The sequence below is a fragment of the Callorhinus ursinus genome, unplaced genomic scaffold (genome assembly GCF_003265705.2).
Source record: "Callorhinus ursinus isolate GAN/ISIS: 27379988/994484 unplaced genomic scaffold, GSC_fseal_2.0 scaffold12, whole genome shotgun sequence".
In the NCBI taxonomy this organism is placed as follows: Eukaryota; Metazoa; Chordata; class Mammalia; order Carnivora; family Otariidae; genus Callorhinus; species Callorhinus ursinus.
The window spans coordinates 5,763,839-5,786,930 of NW_027397074.1; the positions used below are offsets into that span (position 1 = coordinate 5,763,839).

Genomic DNA, 23,092 nt, shown 5'->3' on the forward strand with positions numbered 1-23,092 from the left:
TAAAAGCAAAAATTCCAGGGTATCAGAATCACCCAAGGAGCTGAATAAAACTACACATGCCCAAGCCCTACCCTAGAGCTCCTGAATCTGAATATTTAGGAATGGAACCCCAGCTTCTGTATTTTTTTTGAAAAAACCTGGTTGGCTCAGATGGTTGAGCGTCTGCCTTCAGCTCAGGTCATGATCTCCAGGTCCTGGGATTGAGCCCCACGTCGGGCTCCCAGCTCCCTCTCCCTCTGCCTCTCCTTCTGCTTGTGCTCTTTCTCTCTCAGTCAAATGAATAAATAAAATCTTTAAAAAAAACCCACAACAAAACTACATAGATGCTTTTGATGCACAGCCAGATTTGGGATGAACTACATTAACCAATTAACTGGGACCGTTACGTGAATAATCCTTTTCTGTTGACTTTTGATGCCTCCTGGATTATAATATAAAATTATAGATACATATATATATATATACACATATTTATACATACACATACATATATATGTACATTTACACATATATGAGTGTGTATATATATATATGGATGTGTATATGTATGTCTGTTTTCAGACGACCTTTTCTGTTCTATTCACTTATCTGTCTTCTATCTAATTTTATACAGTATTTTATCTGTAAAATGGGGAAAATAAGAGTATAAACTCAGGACTATTTTGAGGATCAAATATGTTAATTCATGTAATATGCTTAGAATAGCATCTGGCACATAATAAACACTCAATAAATGTTACCTATTATTATGGCTTTATAATATGTTTTAATATCTAATGGAATTAGACTCTCCTTAGTAAGTTAGATATTTTTGCCAGTTTATTCTTCCAAATGAACTTTAGAAACTTTTTTTTTTTAAATAATCTATGCCCAATGTGGGGCTTGAACTCATGACCGTAAGATCAAGAGTCACATGCTCTACCAACTGAGCCAGCCAGGTGCCCCTCCAAATGAACTTTACAACAATTTGGTCACATTTCAGAAAAAATCCTATTGAGATATTAATTAAAATTGTGTTAAATATATAAATTAATTTTGGAAAAATAGTTTTACAATAGTTATTTGATTTTCTCTTTATCTAAGAATTATTTATTGAAGATATATTCAACTACCCAAATTATACACAACTCATGAATCGTTGAACACTACATCAAAAACTAATGATGTACTATATGCTGGCTACTGAACATAATAAATTAAAAATAAATAAATAAATAAATTAATTAATTAATTAATTAATTAATTAATTTAAAAAATGCTAAAAAAATTCCCAAGTAGTTTATGGCTAATAATCACTTTGTAAATAATTTTCAGTTTTATGACATCATGGTACAAAAAGATGGCTTGCACAATTTCCATCTTTCAGAATTGAGATTTTTTTTATTTAGGGGTGAAGGTGGTAGGGAAGATGATGATTATGTTAATATGTTGCATGGAACTTAAACTGAATTAGTTATAGTATTCTAATTTTTATGCCTCTTTTTTGTTTGTCAAAAGCTCAGTCTACCAAAAAAATTGTATCTTAATTATGTTCTTTTTGAATTTCTATTTTCATTTTATTTTATATTTATGCTTTGTTATATGTTGCATAAAAATTCATAACTAAAGTTACCAAAACAGACTGAACTTGGATTTCTCCTTTGTAACAGAAAATATATTTGTAATTGGTATTTATGTTATTACTGTTTATATTATGTTTATTATTATATATATTATTCTTTATATTATTATATGTTTGGTATTTCTGTTGCGGATGAGAAGTCCAGAGGTCAGTCCGATTTTTTTTTTTTTGATCACACACACACACACACACACACACACACACACACACCACGTATTTTTTTTTTTTTTGTTTAAGATTTTATTTATTTATTTGACAGAGAGAGAGACAGCGAGAGCAGGAACACAAGCAGGGGGAGTGGGAGAGGGAGAAGCAGGCTTCCCGCTGAGCAGGGAGCCGGATGCAGGGCTCGATCGCAGGACCCTGGGATCATGACCTGAGCCGAAGGCAGACGCTTAACCGACTGAGCCACCCAGGCGCCCCCACACAACGTATTTTTAAAGATTTATTTATGTATTTTTGAGAGAGAGAGCACAGGAGAGGGGGGAGGGTTAGAGGGAGAAGCAGACTCCCCGCCAAGCAGGGAGCCCAATGCGGGACTCGATCCCGGGACTCCAGGATCATGACCTGAGCCGAAGGCAGTCGCCCAACCAACTGAGCCACCCAGGCGCCCCACACAACGTATTTTTAAAGTCACTACATAATTACTCCATTTCACTGTCACAGTTTCATGGGGGAAAGAATATGATCTCAAGAATCTATACCCAATATACTATCTTCATTGTGGGTGGTAACTTTAATCAACATAAAATTACCTTGTAGTCTTATTTAATATTTTTATTAGTCTAGTGTTTTGACTCAATGTATTCATTATTTGCCACTGCTGTATTATTTTTATTTACATTTGCCTAATACATCTTTGCAATTTTTTTTGTTGTGTTGTCATTTTATTTTAAATGTGTTCCTTGTAGACTACTTATAATTTAGATTTTATTTGTTAAACCAATTTGAAAATCTCTTGTCTTTTAATAGGGGATATTTTCAACTGATTTTTATTTATCATTATTATAAAACTGATATATTAGGTCTTCCTTGGCTTCTTCTATGTTTCTACTATTTGTACTTACTTTTTACCTTTTCGTTTTTATTTACTCTCTCTTTTTTAACATATGGATCATGTTTTGCTATTTTAAAAGCTTTTATATATCATTGATTATTGCTTTGTTTTTACTTATTCTTGTATCTTTCTCGAGAATCCTCTTTATTTAAAGATTGAATCGTAGTTCTCCATTTTTTATCTCATTTATTTTTAATTCTTTATCTTTCTGCATTTCAAAGGAACTTCTCAAATATGCCTTCTACTAATATTTTAAAAGGGTCAATTTTGGTTTTGATGACTTAAATTAGGTTATTATTCTTACCATAGAATTTTTAGTTAGTCATCTTTTTTTTTTTTTGACTTGTTTGCTAATTTGAGTATAGTTGTTACAGTATAACAACTGAGTATATAGTTGTAACTAATACAGTGTTACATTAGTTTCAGGTGTACAACTTAGTGATTTGACACCTTTATACATTATACTGTTTTCACCATCTGTATGTGGCTACCATGTGTCCTGTTATATCATTATTACAATGTCATTACCCTTTTATTCCCTTGACTTGGTCATAACTGGAAGCCTGTGTCTCCCCTTCAGCCTTTTGCTCATCCCCTCACCCCTCTCCCCTCTGGCAACCATCAGTTTGTCCTCTGTCTTTATAGGTCTGATTCAGCTTTTTGTTTGTTTATTCATTTGTTGTTTATTCATTTTCTCTTTTTTAAATTTCACTTATGAGTGGAATCATATGGGTTTTTTTATTTCTATTTTTTAAACAATTATTTTTATTTTTATTTTTTTTAAAGATTTTTTTTATTTATTCATGAGAGACAGAGAGAGAAAGAGGCAGAGGGAGAAGCAGGCTCCCCGCTGAGCAGGGAGCCCGATGCGGGACTCGATCCCAGGACCCTGGGATCATGACCTGAGCCGAAGGCAGACGCTTAACCATCTGAGCCAGCCAGGCACCCTCCTATGGGTTTTTTTAGATTTCATTTATTGCGGGGAATGGCCAGCAATCCTTGTACCGACAGATGAAAGATGACTCCAAACTTTGCCGTGAAAGAGAGAAGGCATGATTTACAACATATAGGGGGCCATCCAGGGGGCAACAGAGTTGAAGACACTTTGCTCTTCTTTGCTCCCGCTTTTCTTGGTCCTTCAGGCTATCCTTATCACTATTTCTTTTTTTTTTTAAGATTTTATTTATTTATTTGATAGAGAGAGAGCACGAGAGGGAAGAGGGAAGAGGGAGGAGCAGACTCCCCGCTGAGCAGGGAGCCCGATGCGGGACTCCATCCCGGGACTCCAGGACCATGACCTGAGCCGAAGGCAGTGGCTTAACCAACTGAGCCACCCAGGTGCCCCTTATCACTATTTCTCAAGCACGTGATGTGTGACAAGGGGTCTTACTGAAACTGAGAGGATTTACGGGAAAGATAAGATATGCTAATCTACTGTTCAGCTAAACATAGCCTAAGGTACAATGCATACATCTCTTAGATCACAGGGCGGCTGTTTGGGCTAAGAGAGCTTCGGGGAAGGCAACGCCCCCGGCATTCCAACGGCAGAGTGGTCACGTAGGCCTCCGCATTCCAAAGGCCCACCCCTCCTCTGAAACCTTCCCTTGCCCCCAGCGGCCTCTGTGTTACATTTTAGCAAGCCAGGTATTATGGCTGATTTCATGCTCCGTATTAACCCCAACAATTTATGAGTGGAATCATACGGTTTTGTCTTTCTCAGTCTGACTTAGTTCATGTAGGTCCCTCCAGGTCCATCCATGTTGTTTCAAATGGCATGATCTCATCATTTTTATGGCTGTGTAATATTCCTATGTACTGTATACTGTGTGTATACATGTATGTACACCACATTTTCTTTATCCATTCATCAACTGATGAACACTTAGATTCCTTCCATATCTTGGCTATTGTAAATCATGCTACAATAAACCTGGGGTGGATATATATTTTTGGAATTAGTGTTTTCATTTTCTTTGGGTAAATATCCAATAGTGGAATTGCTGGACCCTATGGTAGTCCTATTTTTAATTTTTTTAGAAACCTCCATACTGTTTTCCGTGGTGGCTGTGCCAATTTACATTCCCATCAGTGGTGTACAAATTTTCCCTTTTTTCCACATCCTCACCAATACTTACTATTTCTCGTCTTTTGGATACAAGACACTCTGACAAGTGTGAGGTGATATTTCATTGTAGTTTTGATTTGCATTTCCCTGGTGATGAGTGATGCTGAGCATCTTTTCATGTGTCTGTTTGGCCATCTATAAGTCTTCTTTAGAAAAATGTCTATTCAGGTCCTCTGCCCATTTTTTTAATTGGAATATTTGTTTTTTGGGTGTTGACTTGCATAAGCTTTTTTTTTTTTTTTTTTTTTTGACAGAGAGAGACAGCGGGAGAGGGAACACAAGCAAGGGGAATGGGAGAGGGAGAAGCAGGCTTCCCAGGGAGCAGGGAGCCCGATGTGGGGATTGATCCCAGGACCCTGGGATCATGACCTGAGCCGAAGGCAGATGCGAGCCATACAGGTGCCCCTGAGCTTTTTTTTCTTTTTTTAATGATTGATTGTTTTTTTCTTTTTACAAAAGTTTATTCTTAAATGTAGAAGAAGATCTAAGAAAACACTTCATCTTAGCTGTAGGTGGCAACCGATGCTATGACAGGGAATCCAGATGTTTAAACAGGAATGGAATTAAGGATCACCATTGCCTCAGGCACAAGGAACAGCTTGTTTTTTGCCATATTTCTTCTTTTTTTTTTTAAGATTTTATTTACTTATTTGACAGAGAGAGAGAGAGCGCAGCAGAGGGAGAGAGAGAAGCAGACTCCCGCTGAGCAGGGAGCCCAATGCGGGGCTCGGTCTCAGGACCTTGAGATCATCACCTGAGCCGAAGGCAGACGCTTAACTGACTGAGCCACCCAGGTGCCCTTTGCCAGATTTCTTAATTCCACCTGTGGCCCTGGAGGCTTTCCCCGTGGTCTTTGCTTTTAGCACTTTGAGTTTCTTTGGCCCCTCTTTCTGTTTCTGCTTGAACGCCTTCTCTTCCTTGTCCATCTCCTTGAGCTGCTTCAGGGGTCTCTTCCTGCCACCTTTGCAGCTGGACATGGCACCTGCCACCCCTTCTCCAGACCCTGCCACCGGAAGATGACTTTTATAAGTTCTTTATATATTTTGGATATTAACCCCTTATCAGACTTAGTTTGCAAACATCTTCCATTCAGTAAGTCGCCATTTTGTTTGGTTGGCTTCTTTTGCTGTGCAAAAGGTTTCATTTTGATGTAGTCCCCCAATAGTTTATTTTTGCTTTTGTTTCCCTTGCCTTAGAAGACATATCTAGAAAACCTAGATATCTAGAAAAATATTGCTATGTTTGCCATCTGTTCTTTATCTCAGGTGGCCACCTTTTCATCTTAGAATGCATCTTAGAATGTTTTTGGTACAGCCAGGTCGCTCCTTATTAATTCCTACTGCTTCTTTACACTGTTTACTAGGTTCTAATGTTTTGTGTTTTCTTTTAAAAGTCATTTTCAGAGGTATGCTTTCTCAAGTCTTACAAATGCCATGCCATGTTTGTTTTCTGGTTAGTAAAAATATCTCTCAATGAATACCCCAGCCCTGCTGTTTGCCAAGAGATAAGTTGATCAGCTGTGATTATACTCTCCTCCCTTCTGCCCTCCCATTCCCCCACCCACCAAGCCCTTAACTGCTTTCCCAGGTGCTGCCACAGTCCCCCTGTCCTATTACAGACAGAAGGGGAGTTGATGGACAAAGGAGGTATCCCATTCAACTGAAACAGGCCCATTCACCTTCTGCCTGTATTGCTTGGCTCTTTGTAAATCTGACCAAATAGAGGGTATAAGAGATATCAGCAGTCAACATATATGGCTCCCAAGGCTCTTCCCATCGGTACACCTACCTATAGGATTGTTGTGTGGGAAAGCCACCTCTCTTAGGATGCAGTGTGCGATCTCCTTTTGTGCTTTATTTACTGAAATGCTTTTTAGAAGGAACTGGTGGTCTCCAAATGGAATTAGAAATAAAGCTCCCATTGGAAGACAGGGAACAGATGGGCCAAACAGACTTCTAGCCATTTATAAGGCATAGTTCCTGGTGGAGGGTGAAAATGGCACTGACACACAGGTGTCTCTGATTATGGATAGACAGTGTGGGAAGACTGAGGTCAAGGTCTTCCTCCAGGTTTTCTGTACTTCAGCAGAAAAAATTCCATAGGTCACTTACTGGATTTTCAGTCCAGCTAACTTGACCTTGTATTTAGTGAAAATTCCTGCAAGATTCTAGCTGTAGTTTGACTGATAGTGTTGGTTCTCCCTTTCCTAAGTTTTGGTGTTTTTCTTTTGCAGGAGACTGCATCAGGGACTGCTTAACTTGATCACATTTTAACACCAAAGAGACCTTAAGAACCATCTGTCTTGTTAATAATTCCAATAATCATGCCATTTAATTAAATGAACAACGAACAGGAAGAACATGTTAATTAATACTTCTCTCTCATGACTATCATTTATACTTTTTCTATTATACTGAATTTATATGATCAAATTTGGTTTTAAAATGTTGACACAATACCCATATAAAGATATTACCATGCTATTTTAGAATGTATTGAATATAGTAACTATTACTTAAGTAGTACTCTATATATTTACATATAAAATCACATGTAAGCTTTTCTCTTTCCTACAGAATTGGTGATATGGGACTAAGGCAATTTCTTGATGGTCCTGTGAGCACAAGGATAAGAGAGCTAAATTTAAGTAACTGTATCCACTTGAGTGATATCTCTATTGTGAAACTATCAGAGCGGTATGATAAAATAGTAAAATTTTACATTATATCATTAGTAATGTGTATCTGCTAATAGGAGACATCAGAGATAGACCTTCAGAACCATTTGGGAAACACCAGGAGACTGAGAAACTGGTCTAATACTCAGGGAAATAAAATAAAATAAAATAAAATAAAAGACATTGGAGTCAGATAAAACTAGTCTTTTGATCATATCTGAGATGTTTCTTATTAATCTCACATTAGAGAATGTTTGAGATGGAGTCATTAATGAAGTTATCACTATCTAGACATTACTGACTTCTCTGCACTTTTCAAGGATATTATCCCTGTGTAAACCTTTACTCCAGCATTTCCCAAGGGATGTTCTGGCTGGTAGGTTTATTCCTTATCCTCTTTACTTGTCAGAGACCTTGTGTACAGTAAGTAAGGGTCAATTCCTAGAGCAAACATGTAAGGGATAAATGAGAAACTTGGCCTTGTACTTTTAGTGGTCATTCATCATACTTACATGATAGTTTTTTGTATACATGTGATATTTTTTCTTATTAGAAATTATGATATGAAATGAAACCATAGATATAATATATATAATATATTTGCTACAGGAATAATACATAATATATAATAATATATAATATATAATAACCCACCTCCCTTTCATCCTACTTTGTAATGCCAAATTATTTCCCACTTTTAAGTTTACTTTTCTTTTGAGAGAAAAAAGTCCTTGCTTCAATACCATTTGCTTCTCTCAGATAGTTTTGGTATAAAGAAATTGCTACTGACCTGTGATTAAAAGCTAAAATTGATTCTTCATACTGCTTTCTTTCAGCTGCCCTAATTTAAACTACTTGAGTTTACGAAATTGTGAATATTTGACAGACCTAGGAATTGAATATATTGTGAACATCTTTTCCTTGCTGTCAGTGGATCTCTCTGGAACACACATCTCTAATGAGGTAAAGAAAATTTTCAAAATATTTCAATGACCTTTCTTGTTTCCAGTAATAGAATCATTTTTCACTTTGTAAACAATGGAGAGAATATCAATTATTTTTATTTCCTAAATTATTAAATTATAAAAGGTAAGATTAGGAATATTGTTTCTGGAATAGTGATAGATGAGGTTATTTGTAAATCAATGGTCTTGTTTCTCTGCTTACAAAGTGGCAAATTCAGTACTTTGAGCAAAGTCCTGACAGATTGGAATGTTAAATGATAGATTGAAATCTATTCCATTATAGAAGTTTGGTAATGTGGACATAATATATTCCAGTTGGCTTATATATGCTTTTCTTGTGGACTGAACATTCTGTAAGACTACACGAGTGCCTTGAGATCTCACTCTTTAGTTCAAAATGGAAGTCTAGAAATGGCCTTACAAAATCTACAAAAGGATACATTTTGAAGAACTAATTTCTGGGATGCCTGGGTGGCACAGCTGGTTAAGTGTTGGACTCTTGGTTTTGGCTCAGGTTGGGATCTCAGGGTCCTGAGATCGAGCCCCTCATCAGGGTCCATGCTCAGCATATAGTCTGCTTGGGACTCTCTCTCCCTTTCCCTCTAAAATAAATAAATAAATCTTTTAAAAAAGGCACTCATTTTTTGCAAGCTGCTGATGCTACTCATCAGAGTTGAAACTCGGTTCACACTCATCCTATCACTCCAGCACTGCTAATCAAAATGAAGATAAACCTGGAGAGATTTGCCAGGTTTCTGAAAAACTTCGATGGGCTGTAGTTAGATAAGGAATGCCTTGGCTTCTCTTAAAGATCAGGCATTGGACTCATCAAATATCACCTGTGAGGCCTTCTCTGAAAAGCCCTTCCTTCCAGGCAAGTATAGGAACTACTTCTCTATGTGGATCTCCAGCCCCAGCACATCCTTGGACATGACCTATTTCTCTCCATTTCTCACTGCATTACTGATAATCCGTGTTGTATCCATTCTTCCCCAACATTTAGTGGGCTCTGTTAGATGTAAGACTAGGTTCTTTCCTTTTTTTTTTTTTTAATCTAAGAGTGAATTTAGATTCAGCCTCCATTCTGCTAGATGGTCTCCTCTCCCTTCCCTTGGTAGCGTCATCTATGTGAGGTATGAGAGTGGAGTGGGGGCAGTTACATGGAGTCAACTCGTTATGGTGGAGGCAAGTCTGATCTTTTTAATGCTGTCTTCTGTCCAAGCTGGGACACACTGGGATGGCTGTGAGCTCATTTGATCTTTGGTTTCCTGTTTAGTTAGATCCCTGATGTGTCTTCCTAGTCCCAGCTTCAAAGCCCCTTTAAGTCTTCTGGCTCCTCTGTCATGGATGTCTTGCTTTGGGCCCCTCCGGGCATGGGGAATCTGTGAGGGTGTCTTAGGTTCGTAATCCTAGACATCCTTTGCAGACATTTTCCTGCTCTCACATCTGGGGACACTTACCCTCAGGCCCCTGCCTCACCCTTCTCTCACTCTGCTGCAGAGTGGCTGACTCATGCCCACTAGATGCAGCTGGGTTTGGTGCTTGTGAGGCATTAGTGAGCAACTGGAGGATGTGAAGAAGGTAGAGGCCAGAGTTTACCTCCACCTTTCTTTGCATCAGCAGCAGCAGCTGCATTTCCTATGTGATCCTCTCCCTCCAGTCAGGCCTCCTGTGGTTCCAGCTTCCCTGGTGACCTTGGCCCCTGGGGTCTAATAACACCATCTCTTCTCATTGGTCTTCCAGTATGGGGGGAGTAGTGGCTTCCTGCTGGTGCTCACATCTCTAGATTTGTCATTATCCTATTTGGCTTCTCAGTGTCTCTGCCACAAATGTAGCCAATTTCCTGTCACAGTGAAATTTCCTCAGTTTTAAATAGAGTTGTTTCTGTTTTCCTCTTTAGATCCTAGCTGATACAACAGCAAGCACAGGAAAGCTCAGATGCCTTGTTGCTTTTCGCAACCTACCAGGGAAAGGTGGGGATGGGCTCCCATTTACTTAGTCCCCAAACCTATCAGGAGGTTCCAACCTTCTCTCCAGATGAAGAGTCCAAGGAGGTCTACCTTCTCTCCAGATGAAGAGTCCAGGGAGGTCTAGAACAGGGTCCCATACGGAGGATCTCCCGGCACCTCATTCTTTGCTTCCCTCTAGCTCCCCCTTCCTCTGCTCTTTCCCTCCACCCCACTCTCCTCTCCCTTTCCCTGCTCTCCCCCTTCTCTTCTCCTTCCCTTTCTGTTCCTTTCCCTTGTTCTCTTTTCTGCTCTTCTTTTCTCTTGACATAGACTAATCTGGGGGTGGAAAAAAATGTTCCAACCGATTACATGGTTTGAAAAATATTATGTCTCAAGACTTTCATGGTTTAAAATTTCAAGTTTAAAGGCCTGGGATTATTTTTTTCCCCCTGTGTTCTGTAAAAACCTTCCCCCGACACATACAAGTAGATGCCCAGCTGCTGTTAGAGGGGTCATGAGGTAACAAGAAGTAGAGAATCAAAGCACATTATAAAACACATCAAAATATGATTCCACCACAGCACTCGTCACAAGCCTGGAGTGTCTGGTGAACATTTGTGGAACAAAAGCAGTGAAGCTTAAATGCTTTATCCTAGGTTTTGGCATTTCGGGAAAACTCAGTTTTTACTTTCAAAGACCACATATTAAAGTTTTATCTACTGAAGACAGGTTAAAAACTTAGGATATAGGGGCGCCTGGGTGGCTCAGGCGGTTAAGCGCCTGCCTTTGGTTCAGGTCATGATCCCAGGGTCCTGGCATCGAGCCCTAAATCAGGCTCTCTGCTCAGCAGGGAGCCTGCTTCTCCCTCTGCCTCTCCCCCTTGCTTGTATGTTCTCTCTATCTTTCTCTGTCAAATGAATAAGCAAAATCTTTAAAAAAAAAAAAAACCTTAGCATATAGCCTCAAGTCCGAGTCACTGTTTTTTTTTTTTTCTTGTAAAGAATATACACAACCTGAGAGAACTGTAAATGGATATCTATGGGGAGAATGCTAGTCATGTTCTGCTAAAATATTGAAAAATAAGTCTTCTGAAGGTTTTTGTTTTCTTCCTCCAAATTGGTTAAATTCTGATCTAAAAGTCAAATGATTGACAATACAGTACTACAACAGCTGTGGAAGCTCATCTCAAACAGTCAAAATAAAATGAGTAGCTCAGATATCAATTTGGGCAGCTAACCACCAGTCTGGATTGTAGGTCTGATGAAGTGCAAATCTGACTGGAGACTTAACATTTGGGATTTAAACCCTGGAATGTTGCAGATATTCACTAGAGATCAAATGTGACCAATTGTGCCTCTTGAAAAAAAAAGTTTCTTACGTTTTCTACTAATTATGTTCACTCTCAGTTCTTTTCAATAATGAGTTTTCAGTTAGAATCATACTACTCATTTGGTTAACAAATCTTTATTCTGACTACTTTGTACTCGGTGCTGGGGATGCTGGAATGGACAAAGCAGACATGGCTCCTCAGACATGGGGCAAGTGGTTACAAGCCATGATGGGTGTGGGAAACAACCTCTCTCACAGTCAGAGAAGACCTTTTCTAAGAGAGAAAGAAGCGGTATGCGCTGAGCCGAAGGAACAGCCTGAATAAAGACATAGAGGTTTAAAAGTATGGTGGCACCAAGGAAATCTGCACATTTGGGTATGGCTTGATTGTGAGGAGAGTGGTGAGAGATGATGCTTAAGAGGTACAGGACCAGGTCACGACGGGTGCAGAAGCCACATTCCACGAGGAATTTGCTTTCTGCCCTTTTGGCAATGGAAGGACACTCGGTATCATCAACTAGGCTGTAACAAGGTCAGATAGACAAGTTTTAGAGATGACTCTACCTGCTGGATAGACACAGGAATAATAGATGAACTAGAGACTAATTATAAATGGCGGCATCCCTTATTGAGTTGTGTCCTTTCCACAGTGGGAAGAGTAGGTTTGCTGTTTCTCTGAGTCACCTGCAAGACAGATTTATAGAAATGTAGAGAGCTCAGAAAGTAAGCAGAGAAATCACTGAAATTCACTCCTCAGAGGTAGAAGAGCTTTTTAGGTTTGTAGAGGGTGAAGGGGTGTTACATTCTAAAAATCATGGAAACTCAGGAAGTTAATTGGCAAAAGCACAAACACATATAGTTAGGAACTTAGAAAGATGTTTGAGAGCTACTTTAAATGGGGGAAGCAAAGAGGAGAGCACAGTTATTTCAAACTGTATACACTTCTTATAATAATTAGAAAATAGTGAATAATGTATCATCCATGAATAAAAGTTGTTTAAGAAGTTATCTGGTAAGTGCATCTTAGAGAATGAGGAAATATATCATTTTTCCCTCTTCCAATATAAAGAGGACAGGGTTTACTAGTGAGGGAAATAGCTTACTAAAGTGATGGTATCTTTTTTTTTTAAGATTCATTTTTTTATTTTAGAGAGAGTGATTGGGGGTGAGGCAGATGGAGAATGAGAGAGGGAAACTCAAGCATACTCCACGCTGAGCATGAAGCCCCACACGGGGCTCGATGCAGGCTCCATGTGGGGCTCAATCTCACAACCCTGAAATCAGACCTGAGCTGAAACCTAGAGTTGAATGCCCAACTGACTACGCCACCCAGGTGCCCCTAATGTGATGATATCTTAAAGTATCTGTAAAAATATTTAATCTCCTATAACTTTTCTTAATGTCTAATTAAATAGGATGTTATTCATTCCCTTCCTACCCTGGAGGATCGTTTGAATATGAGGTTATATTTCCACATATGTGGGAAAATGTTTTCCTCTAGTTAGGAGAATTATCACCTACTAAAACCACAGTACCCACAGTTAGGACAGTTCAATCCATTGTTTAAGTTGCCTTAGTCACTGCCATATTTGCTGTTTAAAGGAAAAATGAGTCAGAGCAATGTTCCAGACAGTGTGCTTAGATGGTGGTTTATGACTCTTCCATTTGCCTGATGTTTGAAATTTTTAATTATGAGTACTGTATCCTGAGTGCCTATTATGTAGGCAATCTCCTGGAGCCCCCTCACTAGGATGTGCAATCCATGAAGCCTGAGATGCTATTTTGTTCATTGCTGAACCCTGGGGGTAGTAGATACTTGATAACTACTCACTGAATGAAGGAATAAATGCTGAGCTCTAGGGTTACCGAATGTGAATAAGACCTGTTCTCTACAGCCCAATTTGGAAGGGTAAGTATGGGTAATTGAAATATGGTGTGACTGGTGTAGTGTTGGAGGAAGAGAAGAAGGGATCTCTTAACTCAGCCTGCTCCACATGCAAGCATGCAAATGCATGCCTGTTCAAGGAACTTTAGGTAGCTTAATACTACTAAAATATACTATGAAAATGAGATGTCACTGAGTAATTCCATACCGTGCCAAGGAGCTTGGACTTGAACAAGTGGATGATGAAATAGCACTTTGTAGGGAAGTCACAGTCCTAGTTAGCCTCCCATTTTAGATAGATTATTTGGGTTGTTCTCTGGGGGACAGATCGGAAGGGAGAAAAACTAAAGGCAGGGAGACCAGTGGGAGGTCTTTCAGTAGTTAAATAAATGACAAATTTTTGAACTAGGTAGAGGCCAGAGCTAGCATGAAAAGAACATATTCAAGGGGCACCTGGGTGGCTCAGTCGTTAAGCATCTGCCTTTGGCTCAGGTCATGATCCCAGGGTCCTGGGATCGAGCCCCACATCGGGCTCCCTGCTCCGCGGGGAGCCTGCTTCTCCCTCTCCCACTCCTCCTGCTTGTGTTCCCTCTTTTGCTGTCTCTCTGTCAAATAAATAAAATCTTTAAAAAAAAAAAAGAACATATTCAAGAATACTTTGGACATAAAACTGAAAGGACTTGATGATTGATTGGTTATGGGAGATCAGGACCTGGGGTGAAGGTGGAAGGATAAGAATGATTCCAAAGGGCACCTGGGTGGCTCAGTTGGTTAAGCGACTGCCTTCAGCTCAGGTCATGATCCTGGAGTCCCGGGATCGAGTCCCGCATCGGGCTCCCTGCTCAGCGGGGAGTCTGCTTCTCCCTCTGACCTTTCTCTCTCTCAAATAAATAAATAAAATCTTTAAAAAAAAAAAAAAAGAATGATTCCAAAAATCTGACTTTGGGTGGATGGAGGTCCTACCTCGAAAAAGAGAGGTAACAGGTTTTGGGTGAAAGCTGATTTCACTTTGATCAGACATAGTTAGAGTGTATTGCATGTTCAGGCCAAAGGCTTGGGAGAGAGATCTTGAAGGGAGATTCAGACATGGGAGTCATTAGCATGGAGGCGTGAATGTGGCCAAGATCCTCAGAGACTGTGGGGAGTGGGGAGAAATGTGCACCCGTGAAGAATACATCAGAACACCAATATTTAAGGAGTGGGAATAAGATGACTCCATAGTGGAGAATAAAGAAAGAAGGTGAGAAAGGTTAGAAGAGAACCAGGTGAGTGTAGTCACATGAGGATTGAGGGAATATCCAACAGTGTTTAATAAAACATAGAAGCTAAATCAGGAAAGGACTGAAATTTAAACAAATATTTACTGTTAATTAAACAGATCCCTGCTTACCCTCCTGATATCGTCTCATGCCCCAGCTCCCCTCATTCCCTTTCTTCCAGCTCCACTGCCTTCCTTTAGCTCCTCAAACAAGTCAAAATCTTTCCTACCTCAGGACCTTTATACATGTTGTACCTTCTGCCTGGGATGCACCTCCTTCTATTCTTCACATGCCTAGGTAGGTAGATGCTGAGCATGTAATCACTGATGACTGTTAACAATAGAGAAAGCATCTTGGCATAAGTGAATAGTGCCTTTTAAGATTTCTTGAAATAATTTTATAATAAACATTGGTCATGCTCTCCATAATTATCAGAAAATCACACTTCTCAGTCTGGGTCATTCTAAGGCAATATCAGTGGGTTTTATTTTATTGATGCATTCTTTCTTTAAGAAAACATAAATCACATGGTGATCCTAATGTCTCTAGATTTTTTTTTCTAAACAGGTAAGAATTCTCTAGTTCCTAATATGCTATACCTTAGTTCTGTCACATTACAGCATAGTTTCCCAGAGAGGTGGCCCTCTGGGAATTTAGATGGCCTCATAGTAATAGTATCTCTTGAATCGCTGGTAGCACACAAATTATTTTCAAATGAAATTGCATAAAAAAACTCCAATTGAGTATTGGCATGTGGTTTCCATGTTAATTTTAATTGTATGTGTTATAAAGTGTAGTTGAAAATCTAGTGAGGGGGCTCCAGGAGATTACCTACATTGCCTATCTCGAATATAACACACAATTAAAATCTCGAGATTTTAATTGTATGTGTTATAAAGTGTAGTCGAAAATAGAAGAGATTTACCTCTACCTCCTCTCTATCCTTGCCGCCACTGCCATAGTTTAAGCACTCTTTCTTCTTACTAACTTCTCTTGCCTTAAGTACCACTGTCTTCCAAGCTGTTCTCCACTCGGCTGCAGAGTGATCCTTCTGCATGCAAATTGGAGCCTATTGCTTCCTTGCTCAGATTTCTTCAGGAGCTCCAGTGCTTACAGTATAAAGTCTAACCAAGGGGCACCTGGGTGGCTCAGTCATTAAGTGTCTGCCTTCGGCTCAGGTCATGACCCCAGGGTCCTGGGATCGAGCCCCACGTTGGGTTCCCTGCTCCGCGGGAGGCCTGCTTCTCCCTCTCCCACTCCCACTGCTTGTGTTCCCTCTCTCACTGTGTCTCTCTCTGTCAAATTAAAAAAAAAAAAGATTTAAAGTCTAACCAATCCAGTGTAGAGGTCCAATCTCTTCCTGAGGTGACCCCTACCTACCTCTACTGCCTCACTTCCACCAGATACCCACTTTTCATTGTTAGCCCCACAGACACACAACTGACTCTCCTGAGCTTCTCAAACATGTCACACTCTCCTTGCCTTCCCATCTCTGCAAGTATTCCCTCTGCCTGAAACACCCTCTTCCCTTGTCCACCTAGTAAATTCTTGCTTATCCCTTGAGATTCAGCCGTGTGAAGCTCTCCTGGAACTCCTGGGCAGACTTAGGATCTCTCTGTCTTGTTTCCACTGTACTTTACAATACCCCCCCCAAAGCCATTAGCTCAATATATTTTTGTATTTATTCCACACCTGTCTACCTACAACACTGTAAGCTTCCTGATGGTAAACGTTGGAGCAGCCCATCTTTGGGAAGCCTAGCATAATGTCTAGTACATAGAGGCACATAAAAGATTTGTTTTGTGAGTCAGTGGGTGAGTGAATGAATGAATCTCATGCCATTTCTTTCCTTTCAACCAAACACATAAGGCTTCTTTGGGGTGTACACTTTGTCAGCTATGCTGTGAACTGGAGTAGGAGTGCTTACAGCTGCATGTCTTAATCTGATGATACACTTTCAAGAGACCACCCATCTGCAAGGAACACACACATAAATAAGGCCTGAGGCTCAGTGAAGCAAAACCTCTAAAGCAAGAAACACATGAAATCACTTGGGATTCAATAAATAGAATGGGAGTTAAAAGCAAGCAGGGAAACTCAGAGGCAAATGAGTTTGCCATGGATTTTCAAAAGCACATAACAAGAAGTCTGCCCTGGTTATACTCTTTCATATTGAGATTGACCTTTTTTAAGTCCTTTCCAGGCCCTTCTCCTAGCTAGTGGCCTTCTATGAATCTGATGATACCATCATTAGCAATAGTGGTTTTCCTTACAGAGGCTACAGACAATTTTCTCCTGTTTCCAGCAAATTGCCTATTGGAAACATTGCAAAAAGAAGTGACCAACTTAAGCTTGTCATTTCCCTCAAGGAGAATCTTTGGTGCCAGAACCCTCCTCTTGACCTCCATCAGGTAGGAGGCAAGCAGTCTCAAGGCCAGTTGCTCTATTTCTAGGTAACAAAGATGCTGATTTTCTTCCGCTCCATTAATATATAGAGGACCTAGTTCCGTGTGTTGACCAAAGCCTGCTTTCCTTTAGACCTCTAGGTCAGTAAATTAGATCAGAGTGGTTAATACTTTAAAAATTATGATTACAAAATTCATACTAACAATCAAGTAAGTAGAAATAAAAATAATTGAGAAAAAGAAAGGTAAATTGTTTTTATAAAATTTTAATTGCTAACCATAGTTTAAAAGGGAAATTCACTTGTGAGGTTAAAATACATTCTGAAGGACTTTGTACAAGATAGCGTTATCAGTGATTTTAGAAAGAGGATGTGTTAATTGAGATAAAACATATTTCCAAGTATAAGTTTTGTTTTTATTCCTAAAAGAATGTGGTAAGCAGCACCAAACAGAGCCAATCTTTCAGAAAGGAATGTATGAAATATAAACACTAATTCACATAATTATGAAGGGACATATATTCTATCCAAGAATTCTGAGAGTATGCCAGAAAGATAAGAGAAAATTGGTTCCATAAAAACAGAGAGTTTTATGGACTACTCATTCATTCACAAATATTTATTCATTGTTGGGGCACCTGGAGGGCTCAGCCATTACGCGTCTGCCTTCGGTTCAGGTCATGATCCCAGGGTCCTGGGATCGAGCCCCTCATCGGGCTCCCTGCTTGGCAGGAAGCCTGCTTCTCCCTCTCCCACTCCCCCTGCTTGTGTTCCTTCTCTCGCTGTCTCTCTCTCTGTCAAATAAATAAATTAAAGAAAAATCTTAAAAAAATATTTACTCATTGTCAACTCTATTAAACACCATGCAAGGTTCTGGGCGTACTACATTGACAGCCATAGTTCTGGTCTCAAGGTATAGTCTAGTGGCAAAACAATAACAAGAGTAACAACACTGCTTGGTTAAAAGTTACCAAAAGCATAAGTTCAAAGTGCGTGTTCACATCTTGTCTGGCGACACCACACTAGGATACCTTGGGCAAGTTCCTTAACCTCTCTGTGCCTCCATTTCCCTGTCTTTAAAACAGTGTTTATAATATACTTTCCTCAGAATGTTGTAAGGAGTAAATAAGATAATAAATGTAAACTGCTTAGCACAGTTCCTGGCACATGGTAAGCACTCAATGTATCTTAGCAATGATTTATTCAAATTAAGACATATGAGGTATATTTGATGTGATGAGATATACACCTGGGTACATACGCTATATCTTGGCAGCATGGATGAGTGGAAAAGTGAGTGCTTATGTCTCTGTTGTCTATTTGTAGAGAAGTCAGGGGACACTGTTCAGCTTTTGAGGTGCAGCTGAAAGCTTCAGTAGGTGTTTGTGAGGTAAAGACGGACATTCACAGTGGAGAAAGAAGCAGGTGGGAAGGTGTGGAGACATGAGAGAGGGTTGTGTGTTGGGGGATCCACAGGTGACTTTGTCTTGTCATAGCATGGCCCAAGGAGATAGGGAATGAGGCTGGAGAAAGGTGGAGGGCAGAATGTGACTGGCTTTGGGTGCCCTGCAAAGTGATTCGGACTATGTCCTATATGCAACGGGAGCCACTGAAGAACTCTGAGTAGAACTCGTACGGCTAGAAATGAGGTGTTGATAGTGGTGGCAGAAGGGACATGTATGAGAGATATTTAGGAAGTACATAGGTGGGGCTTGCTGATTGATTGGCTGGGTACGGAGAGCAGAGGGGATAGGAGGAAACATAGACAATGCTCAAGTTTTTACTTGGTCAACTGCAGACATGGTGGTACTGTTAACCAGAAAAAGAACCTAAGAGAGAGATTAGAACATTAATTCCATTTTAGACATGTTTGATTCCAGTACTAGGACACATCTCTCTACACCATGGGCCCCTTCAATCCTGAGTGACAAAAAGAAGACTGAGCCATTTGACTATTGAAATCACCGTTTTTGCTTTATCCCCCATCAATTTTTCTCTTCTTTTGAACAGGACATTTAGTTATTTTGGCCACTTGCTTTCCTCATGGGTTGTAGCAATTTTTATTGCTATTGGCATTAAAATAAATATACTCCTTTACCAATAGTGCCTGTTTTAACTTCACAAAAATAACTAGGAATTAAAACTTCATTGTTATTTGAATTTGCATTTTAAAAAATTCTAATATTAATAATTTTGTCCTATATATGCTGCTTATCATTGCAATTATATTTCATCTTATATGAATTTTCTGTTGAGATTCTTTACTCACTTATACATTGGGGTCTCAATACTTCTGCCAATTTGTACGAATTGCTTATAATAATATAGTTATTAATCATTTGTCATATTTTCATATTTTCTCCATATCTTTACAGTGGTTTATCTCACTATTGTAGAAGAGAGATTTATTTTAGTATTTTAATTTGAAATCCTACAAGCTACTGCTTATAAAGTCTATTCAAGAAAAATGAATTAAAAGTTGAACAAACTATGAAATCTTATGTAATTTTATGTAGGTTTTTTCCAAGAAATTGTTTCTTTAATCATATGCAGGACAGATTATAAAGCTTATTTATGCTATTTACTCTTCTGGTGTGCTTGTATTAAAGTGCTGACAATTTCAAAATGAAACATACTATAAATAAGGATGATTTGTAGCAATGTGGCTGTTAGACAAATTACATTGTATTTTATTCTAAATGCCAATATTCCTAGACCATCTTTCCAAACTTTTTCTAAAAGCAGTATCTCAGAAAAAAAGCCACCTGCAAGTTTTAAAGAAAAAATTACTCGCAGAATGTTAAGCTTTATTTCATAAGGTTTCATCCACATCAGTTTCATTTATAAAACATGTTTTGTTTATTTTTAAATTATGACCAAATGTTCAGTCTTATAATAAAGCAAAATATTGGTGTTTTTGTTTTCCTCGGTGTGTTGTCTTTAGCCAACAAGTAACATAATCGCACCAACCAAAACAGTAACTTTATCTTGTATATGTGCTCAGCAGAATTTGGGGAAATTAAAGATTGTTAAGGTAACACAAAAAATTAACTGCAATAATTGTTATGTCTAAAATAATCATATTTTATTCAAGATACCTCCCAAATATTCAGCAAAACTGAAGAGAAATGATGGTAGAAAAGATAGAAAAGAGCTAATAAATACAGAAGGAAGGGTAGAATGAGAAAAATCAGCATTTTGCAACTCCCAGTGAAATAACTGATTTAGGCAAGGATCACCAATTAATGCTAAAACCATTGACTAAAAGGTTTTTGGGAAACAGTATTCTTGTGGTCTCAAAGAATCACACCACAGATTATTTATTAAATAAAAAGTAAAAATACACTCTAATGAAAGATCTATAGTTACTACCTGAATCAAGTGAGTAAGAGCATCACCAATAATGGGACACCTCACATATGTGCCTCCTAAAGGGATGCAACAGCACCTAGGTAGTATTCTTGCAGAATTTTTTTTACCTACAATCTAATCATAAGGAACAATCAGACAAATCCAGAATGTGAGACATTCTATGTAAGGAGTGACCCGGGATCTTTAAAAGTCAATGTCTTAAAAGACAAAATTTAAAGAAAAGAAAAAAGGCTAAAGACACGTGACAACTAAATGCAATGAATGAACTTTGACTGGGTCCTGGGATTAAAAAAAAAATACTGGCTTTATATTAGATAGTATAGGGTTACTGTTAATTTTAAGTATTATAATACTATATATATTATACTTTATACACAGGAAAATGCCCTTATTCCCAAAGAGATACAAAGAGAATATTTAGGAGTAAAGCATCATGATATCTGAAACTTATTTTCAAACGGTTCAGGGAAATTTATAACATATATATATTATATTTCATATTTATACATATATATGAAATATATAACAATTGCAAATATCTATGCATTCAACATAGGTGCACCTAAATATATAAAGCTAAAAAGACATAAAGGGAGAAATTGACAATAATACAATAACACAATACAACAATAGTAGGAGACTTTAACATCACTTACATCAGTGGATAGATCATCCAGACAGAAAATCAACAAGGAAACAATGGCTGTGAATAAGACTAGATGGACTTAACAGATATATATAGAACATTCCATCCCCAAACAGCAGAATACATGTTCTTTTCAAATGCACATAGAACATTCTCTAGGATAGATCACATGTTAGGCCACAAAACAAGTCTCAATAAAATTAAGAAGATTGAATTCATATCAAGCATCTTTTCTGAATACAATTACAAGAAAATTATAAGGAAAAATTATAAGAAAAAATCAATTACAAGAAAAAAAAACTAAAAAAACCCCACAACACATGGAGACTAAACAACATGCTACTAAACAACCAGTGGGTCAATGAAGAAGAGAAAATTAAGAAATACATGGAGACAAATGAGAATGCAAACACAACAGTCCAAAATCTTTGGGATGCAGCAAAAGTAGTTCTAAGAGGGAAGTTTATAGTGATAACAGGCATACGTAAAAACAAGAAAAATCTCAAATAAACAATCTACACTTACACCTAAAAGAATGAGACCAAGAAGAACAAAGCCCAAAGTTAGTTAAAGGAAGGACATAATAAAGAATAGAGTGGAAATAAATGGGAAATAAATGAAATAGAAACAAAAAAAAATAGAAAAGATGAATGAAACCAAGAGCTGGTTCTTTGAAAAGATAACCAAAATTGATGAACTTTTAGCTAGGCACATCAAGAGAGAAAGAGGAGTAAAATATTTTCAGAAATGAAAGAGAAGAAAGAGGAACCAACAAAATAGATATAAGAGAATACTATGAAAAATTATATGTCAAGATATTGGACAACTTAGAAGAAATGGATAGAAAGTTACAATCTTCCAAAACAGAATGAGGATGAAATAGAAACTTTGAACAGACTAATTATGACTAATAAAACTGATTTGGTAATCAAAAAACTCCCAACAAACAAAAGTCCAAGAAAAGATGGCATCACAGATGAATTCTACCAAACAAACAAACAAACAAAAAACACCTATTCTTCTCAAACTATTCCAAAAATAGAAGGGGAAGGAAGACTTCCAAATTCATTCTATGAGGCCACTATTACCCTGATACCAAAACCAGACAAAGACACTACAAGAAAAAAAAAAAAGAAAGAAAGAAAGAGAAAGAAAAGAAAAGAAAACTATTGGCTAATATCACTGATGAACATAGATGTAAAAATCCTTAACAAAATATTAGCAACCTAAGTTCAAAGATACATTTATACCAGGGATGCAAGGATGGTTTAATATTTGCAAATCAATCAACAAGATATATCACATTTACAAGAGGAAGGATAAAATCCATATGATCATCGCAATAAATGCAGAAAAGCCTTTGACAAAATACATCTGTTCATGATAAAAATTTTCAACAATGTGAGTTTAGAGGGAACATATCTCAACATAATAAAGGCCATATATGACAAACCTACAGCAGTCATCATATTCCATGGTGAAAAACTGCAAGCTTTTCCTCTAAGATGAGGAACAAGACAAGGATGTCCACTCCCACCACTTTTATTCAACAGAGTACTGGAAGACCTAGCCATAGCCATTAGACAAGAAAAAGAAATAGAAGGTATCCAAATTGGTAAGGAATATATAATATAATATAATATAATATAATATAATATAATATAATATAATATATATATAAAACCTAAAGATTCCACTCAAAAATAATTAGAAGTAATAAATGAATTGAATAAAGTTGCAGGATACAAAATTAATATACAGAAAGCTATTGTGCTTCTATAGACTAATAATGAAGTAGCAGAA

At 38.0% G+C, this 23,092-nt stretch overlaps 1 protein-coding gene across 1 annotated transcript in view; it reads left to right on the top strand.

Annotated features, from left to right (window-relative positions):
• FBXL13 (F-box and leucine rich repeat protein 13) overlaps window positions 1–23,092 on the top strand; it is a 251,573-nt gene that overhangs the window by 189,655 nt on the left and 38,826 nt on the right. Inside the window, exons 16-17 of the mRNA XM_025873245.2 lie at window positions 7,380–7,499; window positions 8,317–8,443. Of these exons, the coding sequence (XP_025729030.1) occupies window positions 7,380–7,499; window positions 8,317–8,443 (247 nt within the window). The remainder of the gene's footprint in view (window positions 1–7,379; window positions 7,500–8,316; window positions 8,444–23,092) is intronic.